This window comes from Pholcus phalangioides, unplaced genomic scaffold (genome assembly GCF_987345545.1).
Source record: "Pholcus phalangioides strain wild (caught in Gottingen) unplaced genomic scaffold, Ppha-v1.0 ptg000041l_1, whole genome shotgun sequence".
NCBI lineage: Eukaryota > Metazoa > Arthropoda > Arachnida > Araneae > Pholcidae > Pholcus > Pholcus phalangioides.
Genome location: NW_028301627.1, coordinates 6,926,681 through 6,947,866, shown reverse-complemented (window position 1 = coordinate 6,947,866; position 21,186 = coordinate 6,926,681). Strand labels below are relative to the sequence as shown.

The 21,186-nt window shown below is 43.5% G+C and overlaps 1 protein-coding gene across 2 annotated transcripts in view; it reads left to right on the top strand.

Annotated features, from left to right (window-relative positions):
• The window catches only part of LOC149065192 (cell adhesion molecule Dscam1-like), a 90,844-nt gene extending 69,860 nt beyond the window's left edge, over window positions 1–20,984 (top strand). Inside the window, exons 5-15 of one of the 2 annotated variants that reach the window (XM_089254495.1) lie at window positions 7,525–7,672; window positions 8,876–9,024; window positions 12,020–12,151; window positions 12,266–12,433; window positions 12,519–12,589; window positions 13,800–14,037; window positions 14,136–14,294; window positions 15,450–15,638; window positions 15,726–15,902; window positions 15,996–16,264; window positions 20,692–20,984. In XM_089254495.1, coding sequence (XP_089110621.1) covers window positions 7,525–7,672; window positions 8,876–9,024; window positions 12,020–12,151; window positions 12,266–12,433; window positions 12,519–12,589; window positions 13,800–14,037; window positions 14,136–14,294; window positions 15,450–15,638; window positions 15,726–15,902; window positions 15,996–16,264; window positions 20,692–20,778 — 1,787 coding nt within the window. In that variant the 3' untranslated portion in view covers window positions 20,779–20,984. The remainder of the gene's footprint in view (window positions 1–7,524; window positions 7,673–8,875; window positions 9,025–12,019; window positions 12,152–12,265; window positions 12,434–12,518; window positions 12,590–13,799; window positions 14,038–14,135; window positions 14,295–15,449; window positions 15,639–15,725; window positions 15,903–15,995; window positions 16,265–20,691) is intronic. The other variant, XM_089254494.1, reaches the window with a different exon arrangement.
• Window positions 20,985–21,186: the final 202 nt, after the last annotated feature.

The window sequence follows — 21,186 nt, the reverse complement described above, 5'->3', positions numbered from 1 at the left end:
TTACTCATCAATATAATCACTCGCAACACTCACTTAATCACTCATATGGTCAATCACCCATTCACACACTTATATGGTCACTCATACGGCCATTCACGTGATCATTCATACGGTAACTAGGTCACACACTCACTTGGCACTAATACGGTCACTCACACTCACTTGGCACTAATACTGACTTGCAGTAATACAGTCACTCACACACTCACTTGGTACTAATACTCACTTGCAGTAATACGGTCACTCACACACTCACTTGGCACTAATACTCACTTACACTAATACGGTCACTCACACACTCACTTGGCACTAATATGGTCACTCACACACTCACTTGGCACTAATACGGTCACTCATACCGTCACTCACTTGATCATTTATATGGCCATTCACTCAACCATACAGTCACTCACTCAGGCGAAACGTCTAGGATAAAATTTCTGGAGGCGAAATGCACCGGGGACAAAACGCGCCAGGGGCAAAATGTCGGAAGCGAAATTCCCGGCTCCCGTCCGGGACAAATGCCAAACTCGCCCGATAGTTAGACCAAGCGTTTCGTTCCAAAAAAAAAAATCCATCTCTCTTCTCTCTCCTGATCCCGGGATCTCTTCCGAATCATTTACTGCGAAGGTTGTTGTTGTTTCTTTTTTTCCCCGTAAAGTCGTCGTCCCGGAATCGCGATGAGGCACGAAATCCGCTTCCTGCTGCCGAATCCAATCCGCGAGCGAACAACGGTTGCTTATTGATTGGAACAACAAATTGTTTCGTTCCTATAAATGATACGTCCGGGAACGTAGCCATATCTATTGCCGTTCTCTCCTGGGATATGAGTGGTGTGTGTGCAAGCAAGTAGTGTTCATCCTATACTGCATACATGCCCAACCCATGGTCCGCGCTGTCCCTTGGAGATGTCTGGCCCGCGAAAAATAATCATACAACTCAAGTGGCTCGCGGCACATTTCCGAATTGTTTAAGCTTCCAACGGCACGCATCCACATCCCTGAAGTGACCCCCCCCCCCCCCCAAATCACTTGAGCGACCCACGGCACACCTCTAGTTCGCTCAAGTCCCACGGTTCATTTGCATTTTACTTAAGCGGTCCGCAGCATTTTTATAGATCACTTTTAGAAGGCCCCTTGGCACATTTCCAGATCAGTTAAATTAGTCCGCTGCACATTTCCATATCATATAAATTTCCCACGGCTTATTTCTAGATCAATTGAGTTGCCCGTGGCACATTTGGAGATCACTCAAGCGGCCCGTGGAACACCTTCAGATCATCTGAGTGGCTCAAGGCACATTTCCGTTTCCGCTCCCCCACCTCTTAAAGCAGAGGTCTTCCATATTTTTGCGGTCGCGAGCGAGGGAGGGGGGGGTCTGGTCCCCTTCCCCGAAATGTGAGAAAATGACCGGAAAAGGGGAAAAAGATGGCCAAATCAATTCTATCACTTCGGTCCCCCCCCCCGAACGAAATTTCTGGCTACGCCCTTGGTCACGAGCACTTCCTGTACCCATCATTGAAAGAAGAGCACCATTGCGGCAAGTTTGACAGACGAATGCATGAAAAATTAGGATGATCTCAATCCTTGAATGCGATTTGTACAAGGCGTTTAATTGGAACGCTGATCAAGTGCTCGTGAGCACGAAATCGGACAAGAGCATCGAGCACTCTGGGTACTTCAGGGATCACCGTGGTACGCTCGCGAGCATCGGGTTGAAGATTCCCTCCCTTAAATGTTGAGCACCCTTGCCTTAGAACGTGGATATCATTTCAAGGACCACTCCCCCTCCCCTTTCCAAAGCTGAGCTACCATAACTGCATTATTCGGTACAGGCAGGCTACCTATGGGAATTCAACCAAAGACGTCTAGATTACACGCCGAGGCATGGACATTCTAGGTCAAGGGTGCTCAAGCTTTTTGAAATTTCGGGGCGACCGACATGGAACTACCTCTGGAATTATGCCACCGATGATCACGTGATCTCTAAGCGTGCGGCTGGTCAGTCAAGTTATCTGTAAATACACCGCGGATCCCCTAAATCGCACGAGAGAGTGCCACGGGCCCCTTAAGTGCGCTGGAACTGTGCCATGGGACACTAAAAAGATCTGAAAATGTGCCGAAGGCCACATAAGTCATTTAAGTGACCTGCTTAGTTGATTTTTTTAGGTTTTTTAGAATCACGGGCCGCATCAGATGACACCGAGGGGCTAAGATTGACCATATATGATGTAGGTATCGCACGATATTAGGTGACGAGGCATAGCGATGTCCACACATCAAAGTGATATTCGAAGGCGACAGTTCCGCAGCGCCATCTGTTGTTGTGCCCCATAATGATCCCATCTATAAGTAAAAATTTCTGTACATATATCTCCCGAACCATCTCTATATTCATCTGGAAAAAAAGTCATTTTCCCGGAAAAAAAAAAATTCCTTATACCAATTTTCGAAAGTGAAATGGAAGGAAAAGGTCCTTAACCTGTTTGCCGAGTCATTTTTCACTCCTTGCCAGGTCCTTCCTCCGTCGGCATTCCACCTTAATTCACTTTTAGCTGCGCATCCACGAATGGATCCTTCTCTCTCTTTGCTCCAAGCAATGGCAGGCGCTCGCTCCATTTTTTACCCCCCTCCCCCCCCCCTGCTTTTGGTCCTGGAAGAGCTCCTGGAGAAGAGAAAATGAGAGAGTGAGTTGTTTTTTTTTTCCCGTCGGAGGGCTTTGGGAAAATGGAGAGCGAGTTGATGCCTCTTCTCCTTTGGAGGAAGTGGGGCAAATCCCGGACACGTATGATGTCCCGGAGCCTTGGAAAATCAATGAACGTTTCGCCTCCATCTATAGCACCGCATTTTCCCACCCTTCTCCCGATACCGAGATGTGGGGAGGGGGCGGGGGAGCGTAACCGGTATATCTATCCGATCAATGTTGGAATTCTGTTAGGGAAACAAAAAAAAAATGTACCGTGGATATATATGGACCGTGTTGATGGTGACTTTAAACACCTCATCAGGAGTTTGCCGGAGAAACCGGATTTCTCCTCCCCCTCACCGCACCGCACCGGCTCCTGCTGAGGAAGTGTACACGGAACGATCTGTCATTTGTCCTATTTATGTAATTATGTGGTCCAATGCGGTTTTTTGCACAAAAAGCCAGGACTCTGTTCTAATTAGAAAGTTGGACTCTGTCCTAAATACGAAATGACTTGATGCTACGTATTTTCGTGTATTTAGAGAAAGATGCAATTTCTCCACTTGTTAATACAAGATGTACAGGGAAAAACTGGCTGATTTTGTGGAGGAAACTGATGTTTGGAAAAATTCCATCGGGATTCGAACCAACACCTCCTAGAGATAGGCCTCCGTAGTCTGCTTGTGACGTCAGTAATTAGTCTATTTTCCCCCTCAGAATATTCAGGAAAAAAAATTTCCCTGCCAGTATCCAGACCAGATCAGAATAGAATTTAGAGCCGATTCCCATCCTTTTGGGGACGACTGTCGGCTTACGAACTGGCCAAGAAGGCCTATGAAGAGTGGCAAAGGAAGAGAATTCAGAAGAAAAAGAAGAAAGAATGGGGAAAAAAAATTTCCCTGCCAGTATCATCGTTGTGAGGAAAAGAAATGATCGGGTTATTATTGGCGATTTCTGTACTTCCCACATCCAATCACCATGCGGTATTTGTGAGCCAATCAGGAAGATTCTACGCCAAAATAAGAGGAAACGAAATAGGGTGCCGTGTTTCAAAATGTGGCAAACGTTTTAGGTAGTCTCAACGACGTTTATTGCAAACAGTGCAGAGGCCTTCTATCTCTAGGTGCTGCTGCTCGAACCCGGATCCCTCGAATGCCGGTTGACGAGCGCTCTACCAACTAAACTATAGTGGCAGATAGAATAGTTTACGAGTTCGATACCCGGTTCGTCCTTGTCAGCAAACTTTCCTGACACAGGGGTACAACAAAAATGGCGACATGACCGCAGCAAAAATTGCTACCGCAGGGAGTCCCCCATCGAGGGGTTAGCGCACCAACCTCTCGACGAGTATAAAAAAAAAACAAGCCTGCCGTTCGGAATCGGCAATAAATTGTAGGTCCCGGTCTAATTAGCCCTCGTGTGCAGAAAATGACCGTGGTGCGACAAAAATGATCAAAGAATAGTTTAACCTATGGAGCGCATATATATGCTGAATGGTACCGTGCGTGGTCGGTCGGTGACGGAGCAATGGTCGTGTGTCGTGAAACTGGAGTTTGTTCTGATTCAGTACATATTAATGTTAGCTATTCATGTGTCGTAGAACTGGAATTGGTCCCAATTCAAAATGAGTAATGCTACATATTCGTGTGTCGTGAAACTGGAGTTTGTCATGATTCAGAAGGTATTAATGTTAGCTATTCATGTGTCGTAGAACTGGAATTGGTCCCAATTCAAAATGAGCAATGCTACATATCCGTGTGTCGTGAAACTGGAGTTTGTCCTGATTCAGAATGTATTAATGTTAGCTATTCATGTGTCGTAGAACTGGAATTGGTCCCAATTCAAAATGAGTAATGCTACATATCCGTGTGTCGTGAAACTGGAGTTTGTCCTGATTCAGAATGTATTAATGCTAGCTGTTCATGTGTCGTAGAACTGAAATTGGTGCTGATTCAAAATGAGTAATGCTACATATCCGTGTGTCGTGAAACTGGAGTTTGTCCTGATTCAGAATGTATCAATGCTAGCTATTCATGTGTCGTAGAACTGGAATTGGTCCCAATTCAAAATGAGTAATGCTACATATCCGTGTGTCGTGAAACTGGAGTTTGTCCTGATTCAGAATGTATTAATGCTAGCTGTTCATGTGTCGTAGAACTGAAATTGGTGCTGATTCAAAATGAGTAATGCTACATATCCGTGTGTCGTGAAACTGGAGTTTGTCCTGATTCAGAATGTATTAATGCTAGCTGTTCATGTGTCGTAGAACTGGAGTTGGTCCCAATTCAAAATGAGTCATACTACATATTCATGTGGCGTAAAACTGAAATTGGTGCCGATTCTCAAATAGCTTGATGCTGCACAATAATGTGTCGGGAAACCGGACGTGCTTCTAATTCCGGCTTTTGATTGCTCAGTATCATGTATCATGGCGCGAGGAGTGCAGTGGTAAGATGATCGTCTTCCACCATGAAGTCTACCGTCAGGTCCACGGGTCGATGAGATGACACGGACAGAGATGAGTTCTTTTCCTACCGAACCATAGGTGATAGATGGCACGCCTTTCCTCTCCAAGGCCAGGTGCCTCCATGCACAAGACGCGTACGGAAGTATATCATGACTAGAGCCCGGATTATATGCACTAAACAAGTGGCGAAATATGCTCTAAAAATATGCAAATATGCACTTAAAAATTCCAAAATATGTCATTTAAAATATGTTAAAATATGCATCAAAAAACCCAAAACATACACTAAAAAAATTTTGAAAAAATTAAAATTTACCAAAAATGAAAAAATAAACATTTAAAAAATCGCCAATGCAATTAAAGCAGATATGCTTTTAAAATGAATATTGTTTTTATATTTTAGTGCATATGCATTTACAAAAAATATAAAAATATTCCCACATATGTATACACTGCACGTGCAAAATACCAATAACAAAAGATTTTCGTCACTATTTCTAAAAAGAGTTAAACGCTTGACATACCTCTAAGAAATAGTCTTAAATTCCGCCTGCGGCAGAAAAACCGATGTTATAAAAATACAGTAAAACCCTCTTAATGGACACCCCCCCTTAGATTCGGTCGCCCTTCTTTTCACGGTCAAATAATGTTTCCCCTTGTATAATAGAAGTATGCATTTCGAACCCCTGATAAATGGTCACCCCTCTTTTACGAACGAATTTTTTTTTTTGTCCCGTCGGTTACCGCAAATGAGAGGTTTTACTGTATTATTAGCAATACAGTCGAATCCCGTTTTAACGAATACCGATATAGCGAAAATCTCGTTTTAACGAACACTTTTCTAGACCGCCAGATAAGTTTACATAGGAACAATGCAAAAATTTGTAATTCCTTTACAACGAAATTTCGTTTTAACGAAGTGATTTCTCCGGTCTCTTGGAGTTCGTTATAACGGGATTCGGCTGCATTTATTTGAAAAATTATAAAAAAGTGATTACGCTTAAATGGACCTTCAATAATATGCACTTATTATGAAAAAAATATTTGATTGAATTTTGCATTTATATGCATTAATGCTGAAAAAGGACAAAACATGCAAATGCATATGCACATATGCATTTGCATATAATCCGGGCTCTAATCGTGACTTTCTCGAGAGAGAAAGATTTCCGACCCAACTCGATCGGTAGACAGTGAATTGCTGTATGGCGATATGACCGGAGTTCGTGTGCGGTGAAGTTGTATCATGTGTCGTGGAAACTGGACTTATTCTGAATGGAGATGATGCTGCACGTTCATATGTCGTGAAACTGTAGGCTTAGTTGTATTTCTTGGCGCGAATGCGAGCCGATCTCCCCATTTAAAAAGTCTCGCCACAGAGAGCAACAGGACTACAAACAGTACAAATGCAATTCAGTCATTACCCTTGACCTCCACCACAACACTAGATACGCACTTACGCACTCAGAGACTGTGTTACACACACTTACACTTCCAGCACAACTCACTGGGTAGTAAACTGCCCATAGATGGCGATAGACCAGAGTTGTGCTCGGTTTGAAAGAAAAGAAAGGCTTAATTCTACACATTTATGTACCGTAAAACCGGACTTGGTGATTCAGAATAAATTTTTTTGATTGGCCAGTATTATGTGTCATGATACTCTCGGCTTGGTTATTATTCAAAATGACTTAATGCTATACATCAGGCATCTTCTACCCGTTGCTGAGCAATGCTCGTGTCCGATTTCGTGCTCGCGAGCACTGAATCAACTTCACAATTAAAACACCTGAAACACCAAATTGCATTCGAGGACTGAAATCCCCCCCTAATTTCATGCATTCGTATGCTGAACTTTCTGTCGGGGTGCTCGTATTTTGATGGTGGGTACAAGCAGTGCTCGTGAGTAGTAGAAAAAAGGTTGAAGACCTCTGCGCTATACATTTCACGCGTCGTGAAACAGGACTTGGTCGTAACTCAAAATGGGTTAACGCTCCATACATGCATATTCATGTGTCTTAAAACTAGACTTAGTCCCGAACCAAAATGACTTGACGCTTTGTATTATTCATGTGTCGTGGGAACTGGTCCAAGTTCAAAATAGGAATCGGTTCAAGTTTAAAATAGGAATCGATCCAAGTTCACTAAATAACTTTACGCTGCACATTTGTGTGTCGCGAAACTGGACTTCTTCCCGATTCAAAAAAACGGCTTCCTGTTCTATATCCGTGTGTTAAAAACTACTTCCTGAATCGTGTCGAACCGGACTTGGGTCTTCACGAAACTGTTCCACATTCATATGTCCTAAATGTGTGGTTATTGTTTTTTTTTTCTAATGTAAAGATTAATAAGTTCATTTTTTCCTCCTGAAGTTCCAGCGAAGTTCTCGACGAAGTTCGGCAAAGAGACTGTCCGATGGGGTGAGACGGCGATACTTCACTGCGAAGCGTACGGTGACAACCCGATAACCATCACCTGGACCAAGGACAGGATTCCAGTCACGGAAAGAGACGCGACCAAGTACGTTGTAATGCCCACCAAAATATAAATAGTATAATTACTCATTAGCAGTGCCTCATTAAGATGGACATTTTCTGCTAGTTTTGCGTCCAAGTTCATTTCTGTGGATTGTGCCACCCTTATTCAGGAGGTTTGTTTGAATCCTCCGGTTTTGCAAGTTGTTTTCAAATCCTGATGAGTAATGAAAAGGATCATATTTTTTTGGCAAGCATGCGCAGAACTATTTCATGCATATTCCGAATCTTGCAAAATTAGTGGGGGGGGGGTCAGTGACCATGTTCTGATATGTAACACATGGCGTTCGGTCTTAGGTCTACCACCTACCGGTATGTAGAAAGTCTTAACAATCTTTTAGCCTTGATTCTGGGCTGAATACTGTTCTTTTAGTGCAACAGAGTAGACGTTTCGCGTCTCAGGTGGCAATAGCTCAGTTTACGTTGCTGTTTCAGTTGTGCTTTGTCAGCTTTGTCATTCCTTTTGACATTTGGCGTGGTCTCGTATCCAGCCTTGACTGAATCTGATGCACCTCATGCCGGTGTTTACAGAACCTTCCACAGGATTCGTACACCCCTCGAAAATCTTTGAAATTAAAGCGCTTCTTAAAACACAGCTTTGGGACATATGGTCAAGCGTACTTGAGATAGCTTTTTGCTGAACCCTGCGTTGGTGCGGCGGGGTTTTTGAGCACCCCGGCACAACTATTTCACAAGTTTGACTAAAATCGTGTAGCAAAATACTGCATTTGAGACATTGATTTAAAATATTGCAATCTATTAAATTAATGAATGTCAATTTCATATATGACTAGTGATTTCTGATTCCCCCCACCCTTCTCCGTTATCCATTCCTTTGCGGATTCTCAGATGAAGAGCTTCCCTTTATCCTGAGAGAAAGTTTCACTTAGCTTATCATCTTCAGCTTTATTGGGTATCGAAGCTGAGATAAGTCAGAAATTAGATTTTGATGGCGTTATAAATGATTTTGCTCGTATGAGAGTGCGAAAAAACACTTATTGAAAAATACGTCTTCGACCGCAGTCGAGGTGGAGGGCAATACCTCTTTTGCCCAGGGCCCCATCAAGTCAAAGTCGGACCCTGTCCTAGCCAAATGAAGATCATTATTAACACCAATTTCAGCAGGTACTACCATCTATATCTCTCTTTTAATTAATTAATCAGAGCTGCACTTTGGTTTCATCCGTAGATTCGAAGTTTTCACAAGTTTGACCGAAAGAAGCACGGTATCCGAAATGCACGTCCAGGTCTCGGACAGAGAAGACAACGGAATCTACGTGTGCATCGCCAAGAACGCGTTCGGCAAGGACGAAAGAGCCGTCAAATTAGTTGTGTTAGGTGAGTTCACACGAATAACTATTCTCCTGGAGCAGTGTTTCTCAGTATATCCTATGTTTCCATTTTTTTAATGTATTTGTCCCGTTTTTTTTAACGATACTTATTTGAATTTGTAATAACAACCGAAGTCATAATACACAGCTTTTTCATAATATGTTGTTATGATAATTATGGCAAAAGTTGTAGAAATTCATCTCACATATTTGTCGGGTTCAACTTTTTTTTCAACAATTTTAATTATGATTGGTTATTGTGCCTACTTTTGGCAATATTTTTTTATGGCAATTGGCGATGTCCCGTATTTTACGGGTTATTATTATTTAAAAGATCCAATATTTATCCGTATTTTTCTCAATGAAATATGGTCATCAGTTCGCTAGAATATTTTTTTTATCGTGAAGTAGGGCCTACTGTGAATTTTCGTTAACTCGATTTGTAGCCGGTATTTCTACACCTTTCAGCAATTTTAGCAGTAATTAGCAAATTGCATTTAAAAAGCAATAAATTTCAATTTTTGGCAAAGTTTAATGACATCTCGTGTTTCAGGCTGGGATTACACTATAAAAGTTTCATAAAAGTTCATTGATAAAACTTGAAAAATGCAACCAATAAGGGCATCGGTTGCATTTGCTCGAATGTAACCTATGAGCTTTATTGGTTGGATTTTTTTAGTTTTATAAAAGGGATTTTATCAAACTTTTATAGCGTAATACCGGCCTAAGATCGCAATTTCCTGCATCGTTCTCCTCGATGATGTACTTTGAACCTAAGTGTTGAAGGTAGGCTATAATTTTATTTGAACCCATATAGATATTACTAATATCAATTATAACGGGTGAATAATTTTAATAAGTCTGCCTGCGACCACCTATGCCCTCGTCCGAACCACCTCTGGTTCGCGGACCATAGGTTGAGAAACACTGTCCTGGAGTACTTACAAGTCTTACAAATCATCTTAGGCCCTCTTTTGAGCGTCATATGCATCGAAATTCACTCTGTAACCTTTCACCTACGAATGAATGTGCTGCTTAGGGTCCATCTAGAGTCGATTTCGAAAGTACAAAGATGTCTGTGTGGGATACAAATGCCTCCCAAACCTCCACAAATAAAGAGAAGTTGATTGATCAATCAATATAAATGTAATACCTATAATCAACTTAAAAAGTAAGTGTGGCCCGGTTGACGCCCTAGAAGCGATTATCTAAATTGACGCCTCGATCATTATTGATAGAGGGTTATTATTGTTAATCGTTCTATACAGTGTTTCTCTTTGGCGTGAGCCCAACGTTTCCAGCTCTTGTTAACATGGCTATCATTTTCCCGAGAAATGGGATTCAGTCATTTTTAATTGGCGACATCTTTTTTTACGCTTTTTTTTTTTCAATCCCATATAAGATGGGGACATGGCAGTCTTTGAGGTTTGAGGAAAATTTAACATTGGGGGAAATCCGTCTATTAGGTCAAGTGATCTAGGCCCTGACGTCACTATACAGTTGATAATTGGTTATATGAGCAGTCAAAGTGGGTAAAAATAGATGCGATGCTTTAACTTTTCCAAGTATCTGGGCATAGAGGACGAAGACTAAACAGTATTTGTAAATATCGACTTTGGTCACAATTGCTGAGGAATCAATGTGCTTTGTGAGAAGTTTCTGGAACAAAGAATCGTGGTCCAAAGTGATCTTGAATCTTGATTGCTTTACGGTGCGACTATAACCATGATATGGTGACAAAAACATATTCCGGTGAAGATGTAGTACTTATAGACTTACAGATAGGCACGAAATAGTCAGGATAGCTAGGATTCTTTATAGAGCCACGATAGCTGCGTTTGAAAAAGAAGATTCCCAAGACAGTCAGGATTCTTAATAGCTATGTCCCCAACTGCTGTGTTTAAATAAAGAAAATTCTCAAGCCAGCCACGATTCCTTATAGCTATGCTCACCACAGCCACGTTCGATTGCGAAGATTCCCAAGACAGCCCAGATTCTTAGCAGCTATGATCTCGATAGCCACGTTTGATTGCGCAGATTCCCAAGACAGCCCAGATTCTTAGCAGCTATGACCACGATAACCACGTTTGTTTGTGAAGATTTCCAAGACAGTCCAGATTCTTAGCAGGTATGATCACGATAGCCACGTTCGATTGTGAAGATTCCCAAGACAGCCCAGATTCTTAGCCGCTATGGCCACGATAGCCACGTTCAATTGTGAAGACTCCCAAGACAGCCCAAATTCTTAACAGCTATGCCCACGATAGCTACGTTTGATTGTGAAGATTCCCAAGACAGTCCAGATTCTTAGCAGCTATGATCACGATAGCCATGTTCGTTTGTGAAGACTCCCAAGACAGCCCAAATTCTTAACAGCTAGGCCCACGATAGCCATGTTTGATGTGAAGATTCCCAAGACAGCCCAGATTATTAACCCTTACAACGGTATAATCCTGATATATCTCTCCAAACGTGATCTGCTTTATTTCGGTCACCCGGAAATATCTCGGGTTCTTGACACCCTTTTATTTCCAATGTGGCAGTTAGAAATGCTGATCAGGAAAATTTTAAAAATCTCTTAAAGCAGGAGTTCTCAATCTGTGCCCCACAAACTTTTGTCAGGTACTGCGAAGCGACTGCCCCAAAAAAGGTTTTTCGAAGAAATCCTTTCTTAAACTGCTGTGGGGAGCCACGGATAAGCTTTGATTAGGGTAAGGGGCACCGCGAGTGGAAAAGGTGTGAGAACCCCTGGCTTAAAGGGCTATGACCACGATTGCCTCGTTCAAAGGAGAAGATTCCCAAGATTCCTTATACCAATGTCCACGATAGCCGCGTTTGACTGAAAATTCTCAACACAGTCCAGATTCCTGATAGCTATGTCCACAATTGGGGTGATTTATGCCATATTTATGATTGACTTCACTTTTATCTTACTGTATCTCCTGTATGGCTCTTTTCATGTACCTTTCGTTTTTGACCGTTACGTATCGATCCTATTCCAGAGGTCCCCGGAGCGCCAACCGAAATACGAGTGGAACAGACTTGGAGTGAAAGTGCCAGTGTTAGGTGGACCAGTCCATACGGTGGTAATAGCCCCATAACGTCGTACGTGGTGCAGTACTGGAGAGACGCCGGTAAGTTATATCAAGAAAATAGTTAAAATCCCTTCAAAATATCCTACAATTACACTTTAGTGAAGTTTACGTAATATGTATGTAATTTTCTTTCGGCTTTTCCCTCACGTGCAGCCGGGGCACCGCACCGTCTAGAGGAGGTCCAAGTTCCGGCCACGCAGACATTCACGATGCTCAAGGATCTTCAGCCGGGGACGTCTTACGTGATCCGCGTCCTGGCCGAGAATGAAGTCGGTCGTGGGAACCCGTCGGAATCTCAGCAATTTCTTACGAAAGAAGCTGGTACGAGAACAATCGTTTTCATAAAAATTAATGGAACAAATTCTATAATCGCCAGTCAATTAATTGTGGTTCTCTATTCCTACAGAACCATCGGCGCCTCCCACGGACGTTACTGTTGAATCTCGCGGTGCCGGGATGCTGCTAGTCAAGTGGAAAGTGAGTAGAGTTTGCTTTAAAATACACTCTTTCATCTACGTCCACCGAGAAAGAAGTCTCATGGGTCACGGTGACCCAGTAGAAAGTCTCTTGGATCACGGTGACCCAGTATAATTTGAGCTTCCAAACGTTTTCCCCCTGTGAATAGCACATCAAGTCGTGAGAGGAATGAAGTCTGAAATCTCCTTGACTGTCCAGAGACGACTGAAATCGAGGCTAGAGCTGCGATGCTATTTGTATTGCTGTACCTGGATCACGGTGACTTCACTTCAGTCACTTCAGAGGACGTAGTGAAAATACTGTGGATCTCATCCGCTGTTCAGAAACAACCAAGACTGAGCCTTTGATGGTGCTATTTCGTGTGAGCGTGTCTGGAGTGCCAAGGAGATCTCGACTTCGTTTCCGTCACCAGTTGAGGATGTGAGGGTCTCTTTGTCTACCCGGAGATGACAGAGCTTGTGGTTACTTTGTTATTTGTACGTCTGCTTCTGCACATCCAAAGAGATCATTCACGGAGATTCCCTTTCCGTTACTTCGGAAAATGGGATGAGAACGTCTGTCCAGAAACGACCGAAGCTGAAGTTGCTGTGGTATTTGTACGATTGTTCTTGAATAATCAAGGAGACCCGGTGACAGTCAACTCAGAGGTCGCCATAGGGAGCAAAAGGCCCACAACGGTATAGATATTTAATCACTCATTGTTTGTAAAATAGATGGCAGCACAAAACAAGTACTGTACAGAAACAATCACGACGGTTCACAGCACACACACACGCACATTCCAACAGGCACTCATTCGTTAAAAGTTCCATACCGGAATATCCTCGAGGTGCATGCGTGGTTTAGTAGTCACCTCAGGGGACGTTGTAAAGAAACTGTGGATCTAATCGACTATCCAAAATCAACTGAGACCAAGGCTTTAATGGCATTATTTATGTGTTTGTCTCTGGAGAGCGCCAAGACGATCATGCCGTGATATTTGTATGACTGTCCCTAGATAGTGAAGGAGATCACGGCGACTCCGCTCCTAAAGCCAATGAAGACTCCCCTTCTTGGACTAGGGTCTGGAAGTTCAAATTCCACTGGACCAAGGCCCTTTAGACCGGAATTATCTTCTTACTGTATCACCGGCCGTGAAAGCTTTCATTCCTCTTCATAAAAAGTAGTGTTTTCTGAACGTAGACTCATAGCTTCTCATTTTTCGTACCAGGCACCTCCCCGAGACCAGTGGAATGGTCAGCTGAAGGGATACTACGTCGGATACCGTGTATCTTCCGGTTCGGAATCGTACTCCTTCCGGACAGTGGAGTTCAGCAAACTCAACGAAGAGGAATACAAACTCAGCAATCTCCAGCGATCGACCGAATACGCAGTGATCGTGCAGGCCTTCAACGGAGCTGGAAGTGGACCAGCGTCTCAGGACGTGATGGTAAAGACTTCGGACACAGGTAAAGTCTCGATACATTGTTATATTCGATTCCTCGAGATATCCGAGGTAGGAAACCTTGTTGCATGACATGACGGAAGTTTGGTTTCTTTTCCCCAGATCCACCTCCAGCTCCATTCCTTTGGGTTGATTTTCAGTCGCGATCCGCGATCGGTCTCAAATGGAAGCACGTCAGTTCGCCTACCTCAGCGCCATTGCCGCCACCTACACCACTGGAAGGAACGCAGTCGACGCAGCCTGCCACGGCTCCTTCCATTCGTAAGTATTTCAGAACCGAGTTTTTCAACGTGGATTTAGTTAGTACAGTTTATACCTGAGCTTACGAAATTTTCGGCTAATAAAAGATTTTTCTGCCTTGGCGTACGAATACGGATTCAGCTAACGAACATTTTCTTTGATAAGGATGCCCACGCCAACATAAAACAGCCACGTCGAAAGCTGAATTTTAACTGTAATCATAATCGGAATTGCTGTCCAATCAACTCATATTCACCTCGGTATCTTTTCCCAGATATACCTCCGCTTATCTTAATGAAAGTTTTGAACCATTTGATGTAGAATGAAAGACTCAGCTAATATAAAATGCATTGAGAAAAAAAGGGACCCATGATTTCAGAGCAGGGCGCGGTATCCCAGGTCGATAAGATACTCGCTTATTGTACCAAAGGATGTTTAGAGGTGTCGCGAGTTCGATACCCGGTTCGTCCTTGCAAATACTTTCCTGACGAAAGGGTACAACAAAAACAAAGGTAAAAGCCCCTGCTAATCAAGTCTGGGCTGTGACCCATAGCTCGAGTCCCTGGCTTAGTGGATTTTTACGACCCAACTTGAAAGCCCCAACAAATGAAGGTTGGGTCGTGATCTATAGCTCAAGAATCCCTGGTTGTAAGAGGATTTGCGCTACCCTTCTCGAAAGCCCTGCGAATCACGTTTGGTGAGTCCCTGGTGGTTAGTAAATTCAGATAATGGCCAATCTCGGAGCCTCAGCGACATCAAGTTTAGGTCGCGATCCATACGTTAAGAACCCCAGCTCCAGGATGGAGTTCCAGTAATTTGCTACCAAGGGACTCTGTAGGCCAGTGTTTCTCAACCGCCGGGCTTCGACATCATTCATACCAGTTTAATTCATACCAGTTTAATTTTCCTCCTTCATTTTCCGTTGGTCATGTGTTTGACTGAATCTTCCACTCACAAAAATCAATGAAACCGGGCCGCAAGCTTGCCAAGGTTGAGAACCACTGCTGGCGCGCCAACATAGGCGCGCTCGGTCAACTCAGGCTGGGTCAAGTATAGGGAGATTATAATGGCTGAACATTGAGAAAATGTGTATCTTGCAGAAAACAATCGTCATGACAAAAACTCTCCGCATGATAGAGCCTATACTCAAAAAAACTCGCAATTTTCTCTTCATAGATTACTCACTCTTCTACAAGGACGAATACGGTCCTTGGACGGAGCTATCTATACCCAAGTCCGCCGAACAGTCCTATACGCTGTCCGGACTCCGAGAGGGTACGAGGTACCAGATGTATCTGAAAGCGTCCTCTGAAGCCGGCGACAGTGAACCAAGTGACGTGCTGACTGTCAGGACTGAGGGTGGTGGTAAGACTGTCTATATTTTAATATGGTTAAATCCTTTGTGGTGTTTGGAATGTATCGTGGTCTAAATGGGTGTTCATGCCCTTCCAGCTCTGTCGGACATGTCATCGAATCCTGTCGTGGAAAAGGGAGAGGAATTACCCATATACCTGAAGATGACCGTAATAGTCCCACTCGGATCTTCCTTAGGCATAATCTTCTTGGTGCTCATTGGTGCTTGTTTCTACGTCAGAAAAGAAGAAAAACGGAACAAGGCAGGAGCTGCAGGTACCAAATCCCTCTTGAAATAACACTTGAAGCTTTTAGAATACTGTATTGAGATTGATGAATAATTTTTTTTATCTTTTTGGTTTCGATTAGGTGGCCCGGACCGCCATTATTCATACGGAGGCAGCTCTACCTTGCCCCACCCAGGCAGTAAAAGGTACATGGATATAGAGAAGGGAGGCCGGCCACTCCTAAGGGGTCCCGGCATCCCGTTGCCTCCCCAGCCGCCACCCGAAGGTTACCCTCTTCCCTACGCCACGATGCCCCTACGATTCAGCAACACCGTAGACACAAGGCGGCGGGCCAAAGAAGACCCGCACTCGTCGGCCCTGATGCTCAGTAGAAACGGGGTCTTTCATCAGGTACGTGTGTCCATTTTTCCTCTCAGAAGTCATTCTATTCCAACCATTGCTTCTTTCATTAACGTCAACCTTTCACCCAACTTCGACAAGGGTGTCCTGAAGCGATTTCGGCCAATGGAGGTGTCAGTATTTCGTATTCTATATTTTTTGCCCAAATTTGCTTAAGCCACTCGTCAGTAAAATGACTGCAAACTATTCCATGTGTTTGATGGAGGCTCTCTTAAAAGAGATCTTAGAGACTCATTCGAAACATTTTCAAGACAGATTTGGCTGCCAGTTCGTTTTTAATGGACGACAACACTCCTTCACATCGAGAAATATCTGATGGATGGATCTGAACTTGTTAAACACATACCTGATATCTTTAAAAAGTTCCAAAAGTATGTAATGCCAATGAATTACGGCCGAAACTAATCACAGATCGTACACTCGAGGATCAATCACTTTTCTTAATTAATAATTCTCCTGGGTGACAAGTTCAGTAACAAATACCACGTCACTTCAACTGGTTCTTGAAGTGGTGTATGAAATGTTTATCCGTCGAAGACCAACGTTTCCACAGAAATTTTTCTCAATCAGGTGAATCGTCTAGGTATAAGGAATGGCTTACTTTTTTTTGTCGAAGATGAACACTTTCGTTTAGTTATTGCTCAGTGAGATAGAAAATTCAAAAATTATATACACTCATTGCCATAAAAATTTGCGCACCAAGAAATAATTTTGGGATCGAAACGAAAGTAGGCCTAAAGGTACATGTCGGGCAGGTATGCAAATGATTAGAAATGCAGCGTGATTGCGCATTGCCACTAGAGGGCGTTGAACTTCGTTCTCCTTGGAGTATAAAAACAGGTAAGCAGAGCTTGCTGGAGTGTATATAATCGTTTACAAAGGAAATGCTGAGGTAGACTTGCCGTTACGCCGCCGTCGAAGACCATATGAGCAGTTGTCAGAGTTCGATAGGGGAAGAATCATCGGGATGATGGAAACTGGGTGGTCAGCTCGGCGAGTAGCTCGTCAACTAGGCCGTTATGATTTTACTGTGAGGAGGTGTTAGGACCAGTGGACAGAAGAGACGTCATTTACATGGCGAACAGGTTCAGGACGCCCTCGACAGACCAGTCATCGAGAAGACCGTCACATCATCCGAAACGCACGCGTAGAGCCAACTGCCTCATTGGCCGCTATCCAGACACAGGCAGCAGCTTCACTACGGGCCCCTGTGTCTTCCCAAACCATCGCAAGGCGCCTGGCTGAAGGACATCTGGTATCGCGGCACCCATTACGTGTGCTGCCAATGACACCCACCCACCAACGCCTCTGTTTGGAGTGGTGTCGAGCACGACGGGATTGGACTGCAAGGGAATGGAACCAGGTCGTCTTCAGCGACGAATTGAGATTCAACTTGAGCAGTGATGACGATCTTGTTCGTGTGTGGAGGCCCCGTGGTGAACGCTTCAATCCTGCCTTCGCTTTACAGCGACACACCGCTCCCACAGCTGGTGCCATTGCTTACGATACACGGTCACCCCTAATATTGATCCATGGCACAATGACAGCCCAGCGGTACGTCCATAACATCCTTCAGCCACATGTGTTGGCACTCATGGCAGGGCTCCCAGGAGCCATTTTTCAACAAGACAATGCTAGGCCACACACAGCAAGGATGTCACAAGACTGCCTCCGCCACATTACCACCCTTCCCTGGCCTGCTCTATCCCCAGATTTGTCACCAATCGAGCATATCTGGGATCATTTGGGACGGAAAGTTGGACACCCTACGAGGTTGGTCGAACTAGAGGCGTATTTACAGCAACTGTGGAACGAGATGTCTCAGGACATCATACGGAACTTGTATGCCTCAATGCCCGCTCGTATCGCATCGTGCATTCGCGCTAGAGGGGGTCCAACAGAGTACTAAAACTTCTGTTCATCTGTACTTTTTTCTGCAATAAATGATCCTTTTTCTTGGATTTTCTAATCACTTACTTATATCAACGTAGTACTTACATGTGTAAAATTTCGTTTAATTTTGACGACTTCTTCTAGGTGCGCAAATTTTTATGGCAATGAGTGTATATATGTTACCTAGTTATATTAATATCTAAAAATAGAAAATGACTTGGGAAGAATGTGTCTTCTACATTATTCCGTTGGAGACCAACGCAGAGTTGTTTCTCAGTCAGGCGATAGAGACTATTACACCGTACACCAACTCCGGTCATATATCGCCGCATGGCAGGGGGTGAGAACTCTGCGCCAATTGCGCCGCACTGCGCCAAAATTAGCATCTTGCGCCATTCTGCTCCGGGTATTTTCGTATTTTTATAGCCGATTTTGCTTCAGTATGCCCGGAATTTCGGAAAGGACGTCAAAAATTTTTTGTTCCTGCTTGCCGCGAAACGATTCTTTCCGAAAAGAGCGTGTTTTATTCCACTTCTTCTTCTTACCAGGCAGGGACCTGGCTCTGTCCCGCTAGGGATATCAGCCATTTACTCGGCTGAGGTTTTATTCCACTGTACTTCAACTATCGCCGTATTTAAACTATCGGCCCATCATCGGGCTTTCCATCGCGGAACCACAATAATATCCGTGATCGTGCAACTGAAGATGGTCAATGGTCTTTCAGCTTTAAAGCGCAAATGCGAGTCAGTTTCCGTTTTCAAAAAAAAAAGTCGCCACTGGAAGCAGCAGAAATTACTGTAGTCGATCGTCATTGCGTCAAATCCCGATGTTTCGTGAAAAAAAAGTTTCATTCCGGGAGTAAAAAGAGCATGTCCGCTGAATTACGATTGCTAATTTAGAAACTTTGCCGAATAATAACGAGCGTTAAATCGCCAAATAACGAGTAAGATCGCCAATCTCGCCAAATAACGAGTAAAATCGCCAATCTCGCCAAATAATGAGTGCTGAATCGCCAACCATCTCGTTGATTCTTCCGAAATTCTCTCCCATTTTGCAACAATTTCTTTCTGAGTATTAAAAAAAAAATGAAAACTTGATATAGAAAATTTTTAGCCCATTTGAAGGGCTGCTGTTCCAGACAGCAATTAGTGCCCTCAGTAAGCAAAAATCATCTTAAATAGACTGGTGCGAAAATTTTTATGACGGCCGCTCTTTCAAACAAAGTGTCAAAAGCCTGAAACACCAAAAACAAAAAACAAGAAAATATGTTTGATAACAAAAGACAGTGCAGTTGTTTTATTTTGAAAAGGGGTTAGGGTTAACAAAAATATTGTTGTTAATTTCGCTGCTCCAATTTATAAATATCTGCTCCGAGTCCTATATTTTGCTGCTCCAAAACTGCTCCGAATCCTCAATTTGCTGCTCCAAAACTGCTCCGAATCCTGAATTTTGCTGCTCCGAAATGGACTTTGTCACTTCCCTCCCCTGCCATACGGCAATTTCCAACCAGTGGAGTTGGGTGGGAAATGAAGGCTCCCTCCATCGGTGGTCGTCCTAGACTCGGTAGGTAAAGAACTTGCTTGTAATGTTCTATGCCCGAATTCGAACCCATGGACCTTGATGGTAACCTTCATAGTGGAAGACGAGCATCTTTACCACTGCAGGCGATAGAGACTGGCACGACTGTCCGTGTAAGATGAACTCTTCGCGGCAGAATTACTGCTTAGTTAGATAGAGCATCTAAAAACAGTGTAGATAACTGATAAGATAACTGTGCAGATAACTGTGTAGATAACTCTGGCTCAGGTTTCAATCATAACTCAAAACTTCCACTAAGTTCTTGGTCAGGTAGAAAAACCAAAAGTTAAGAGCTGACCTAGGTAGAACTTGTCGTCTGGTTGAATTTCTCACCGGAGACCAACACTTCCACACGATTGTTGCTCATTCATACAGAACCACCAAAAAATAATCCCTGACCCAGTTACCCATCGGAGACCAACACTTTCGCAGAGTTTCTTCTCAATCAGGTATAGCATCTATACGCAGAGGCTTGGCTGGGAGACCAACACTCCCGCAAACTTTCCCCTCAATCAGGTAGAACATCTGTAAACAGAGGTCGCCCCCGTTTTCGATCAAAGACCAACACTTTCGTAGGGTTTTTTGTTCAGTCCGGTAAAATAGAGACCATCCCAGTTTTTTGTAGAAGATAAACACTTCAGCACACGCACACACACACAGTTATTTTTCAGTCAGGTAAAACTTTTGAAAACAGTCTCATCCAACTCTATTAACATCTGAAAATAGAAACTAACTTCGAGAACGAGCCGGAGATCCTTAAATAGTTTTGTTCCTGGATTGGGTGCCACGGTGACTCATCAACATTGAGTTAACTGCGAGGTCAGTTTCAGACATTCCATGCTCTAATGAGCGTTGCTCACGATCATAATCGGGTACTTTCACTCTTTGCATGTTATAAATTTCTGTCTTTATACTGCAGTCACTAATAATCATTGTTTTTTCATCAGGCTACTATGGACAGGAAGCGGCCGATACCAGCGGGCTTGACAATCCACGAAACAGCCGAAGTTCATCATTACGACATGGCAGCCTGATGAAGTACACAAGACTCTCTTGATGATAAACGATGGTGATTAGCGTTTAGCCAAAAACGAATCCTCCGAACAAAAAAAGAAAATAATGTCGTATCGTTCTACGTGTTGTATATCCATCCTGTCCGAAAATTATCCAAATCCATAGTCCGCTTTGATGGCAACGCCCTCTTCCAGTGTGCCGCAGACTATGTATAAAGTCCCTTCCCAAAAAAAAAAAAAAAATCCCGTCACACCTATGTCTATTACAGTAATAGTCAGTCGTTAGGCTTAGTGACAATGCCCTTCACGAACAGTGCCGCAAATACATGAAGTACAAGGAACTTTTTTATCAATGTCCAATTCCTGGATAATACAACGAGAGTGGTACAGAGTGGTTGTTTCGTGATATTCCTGGAGGAGGATGTGGTG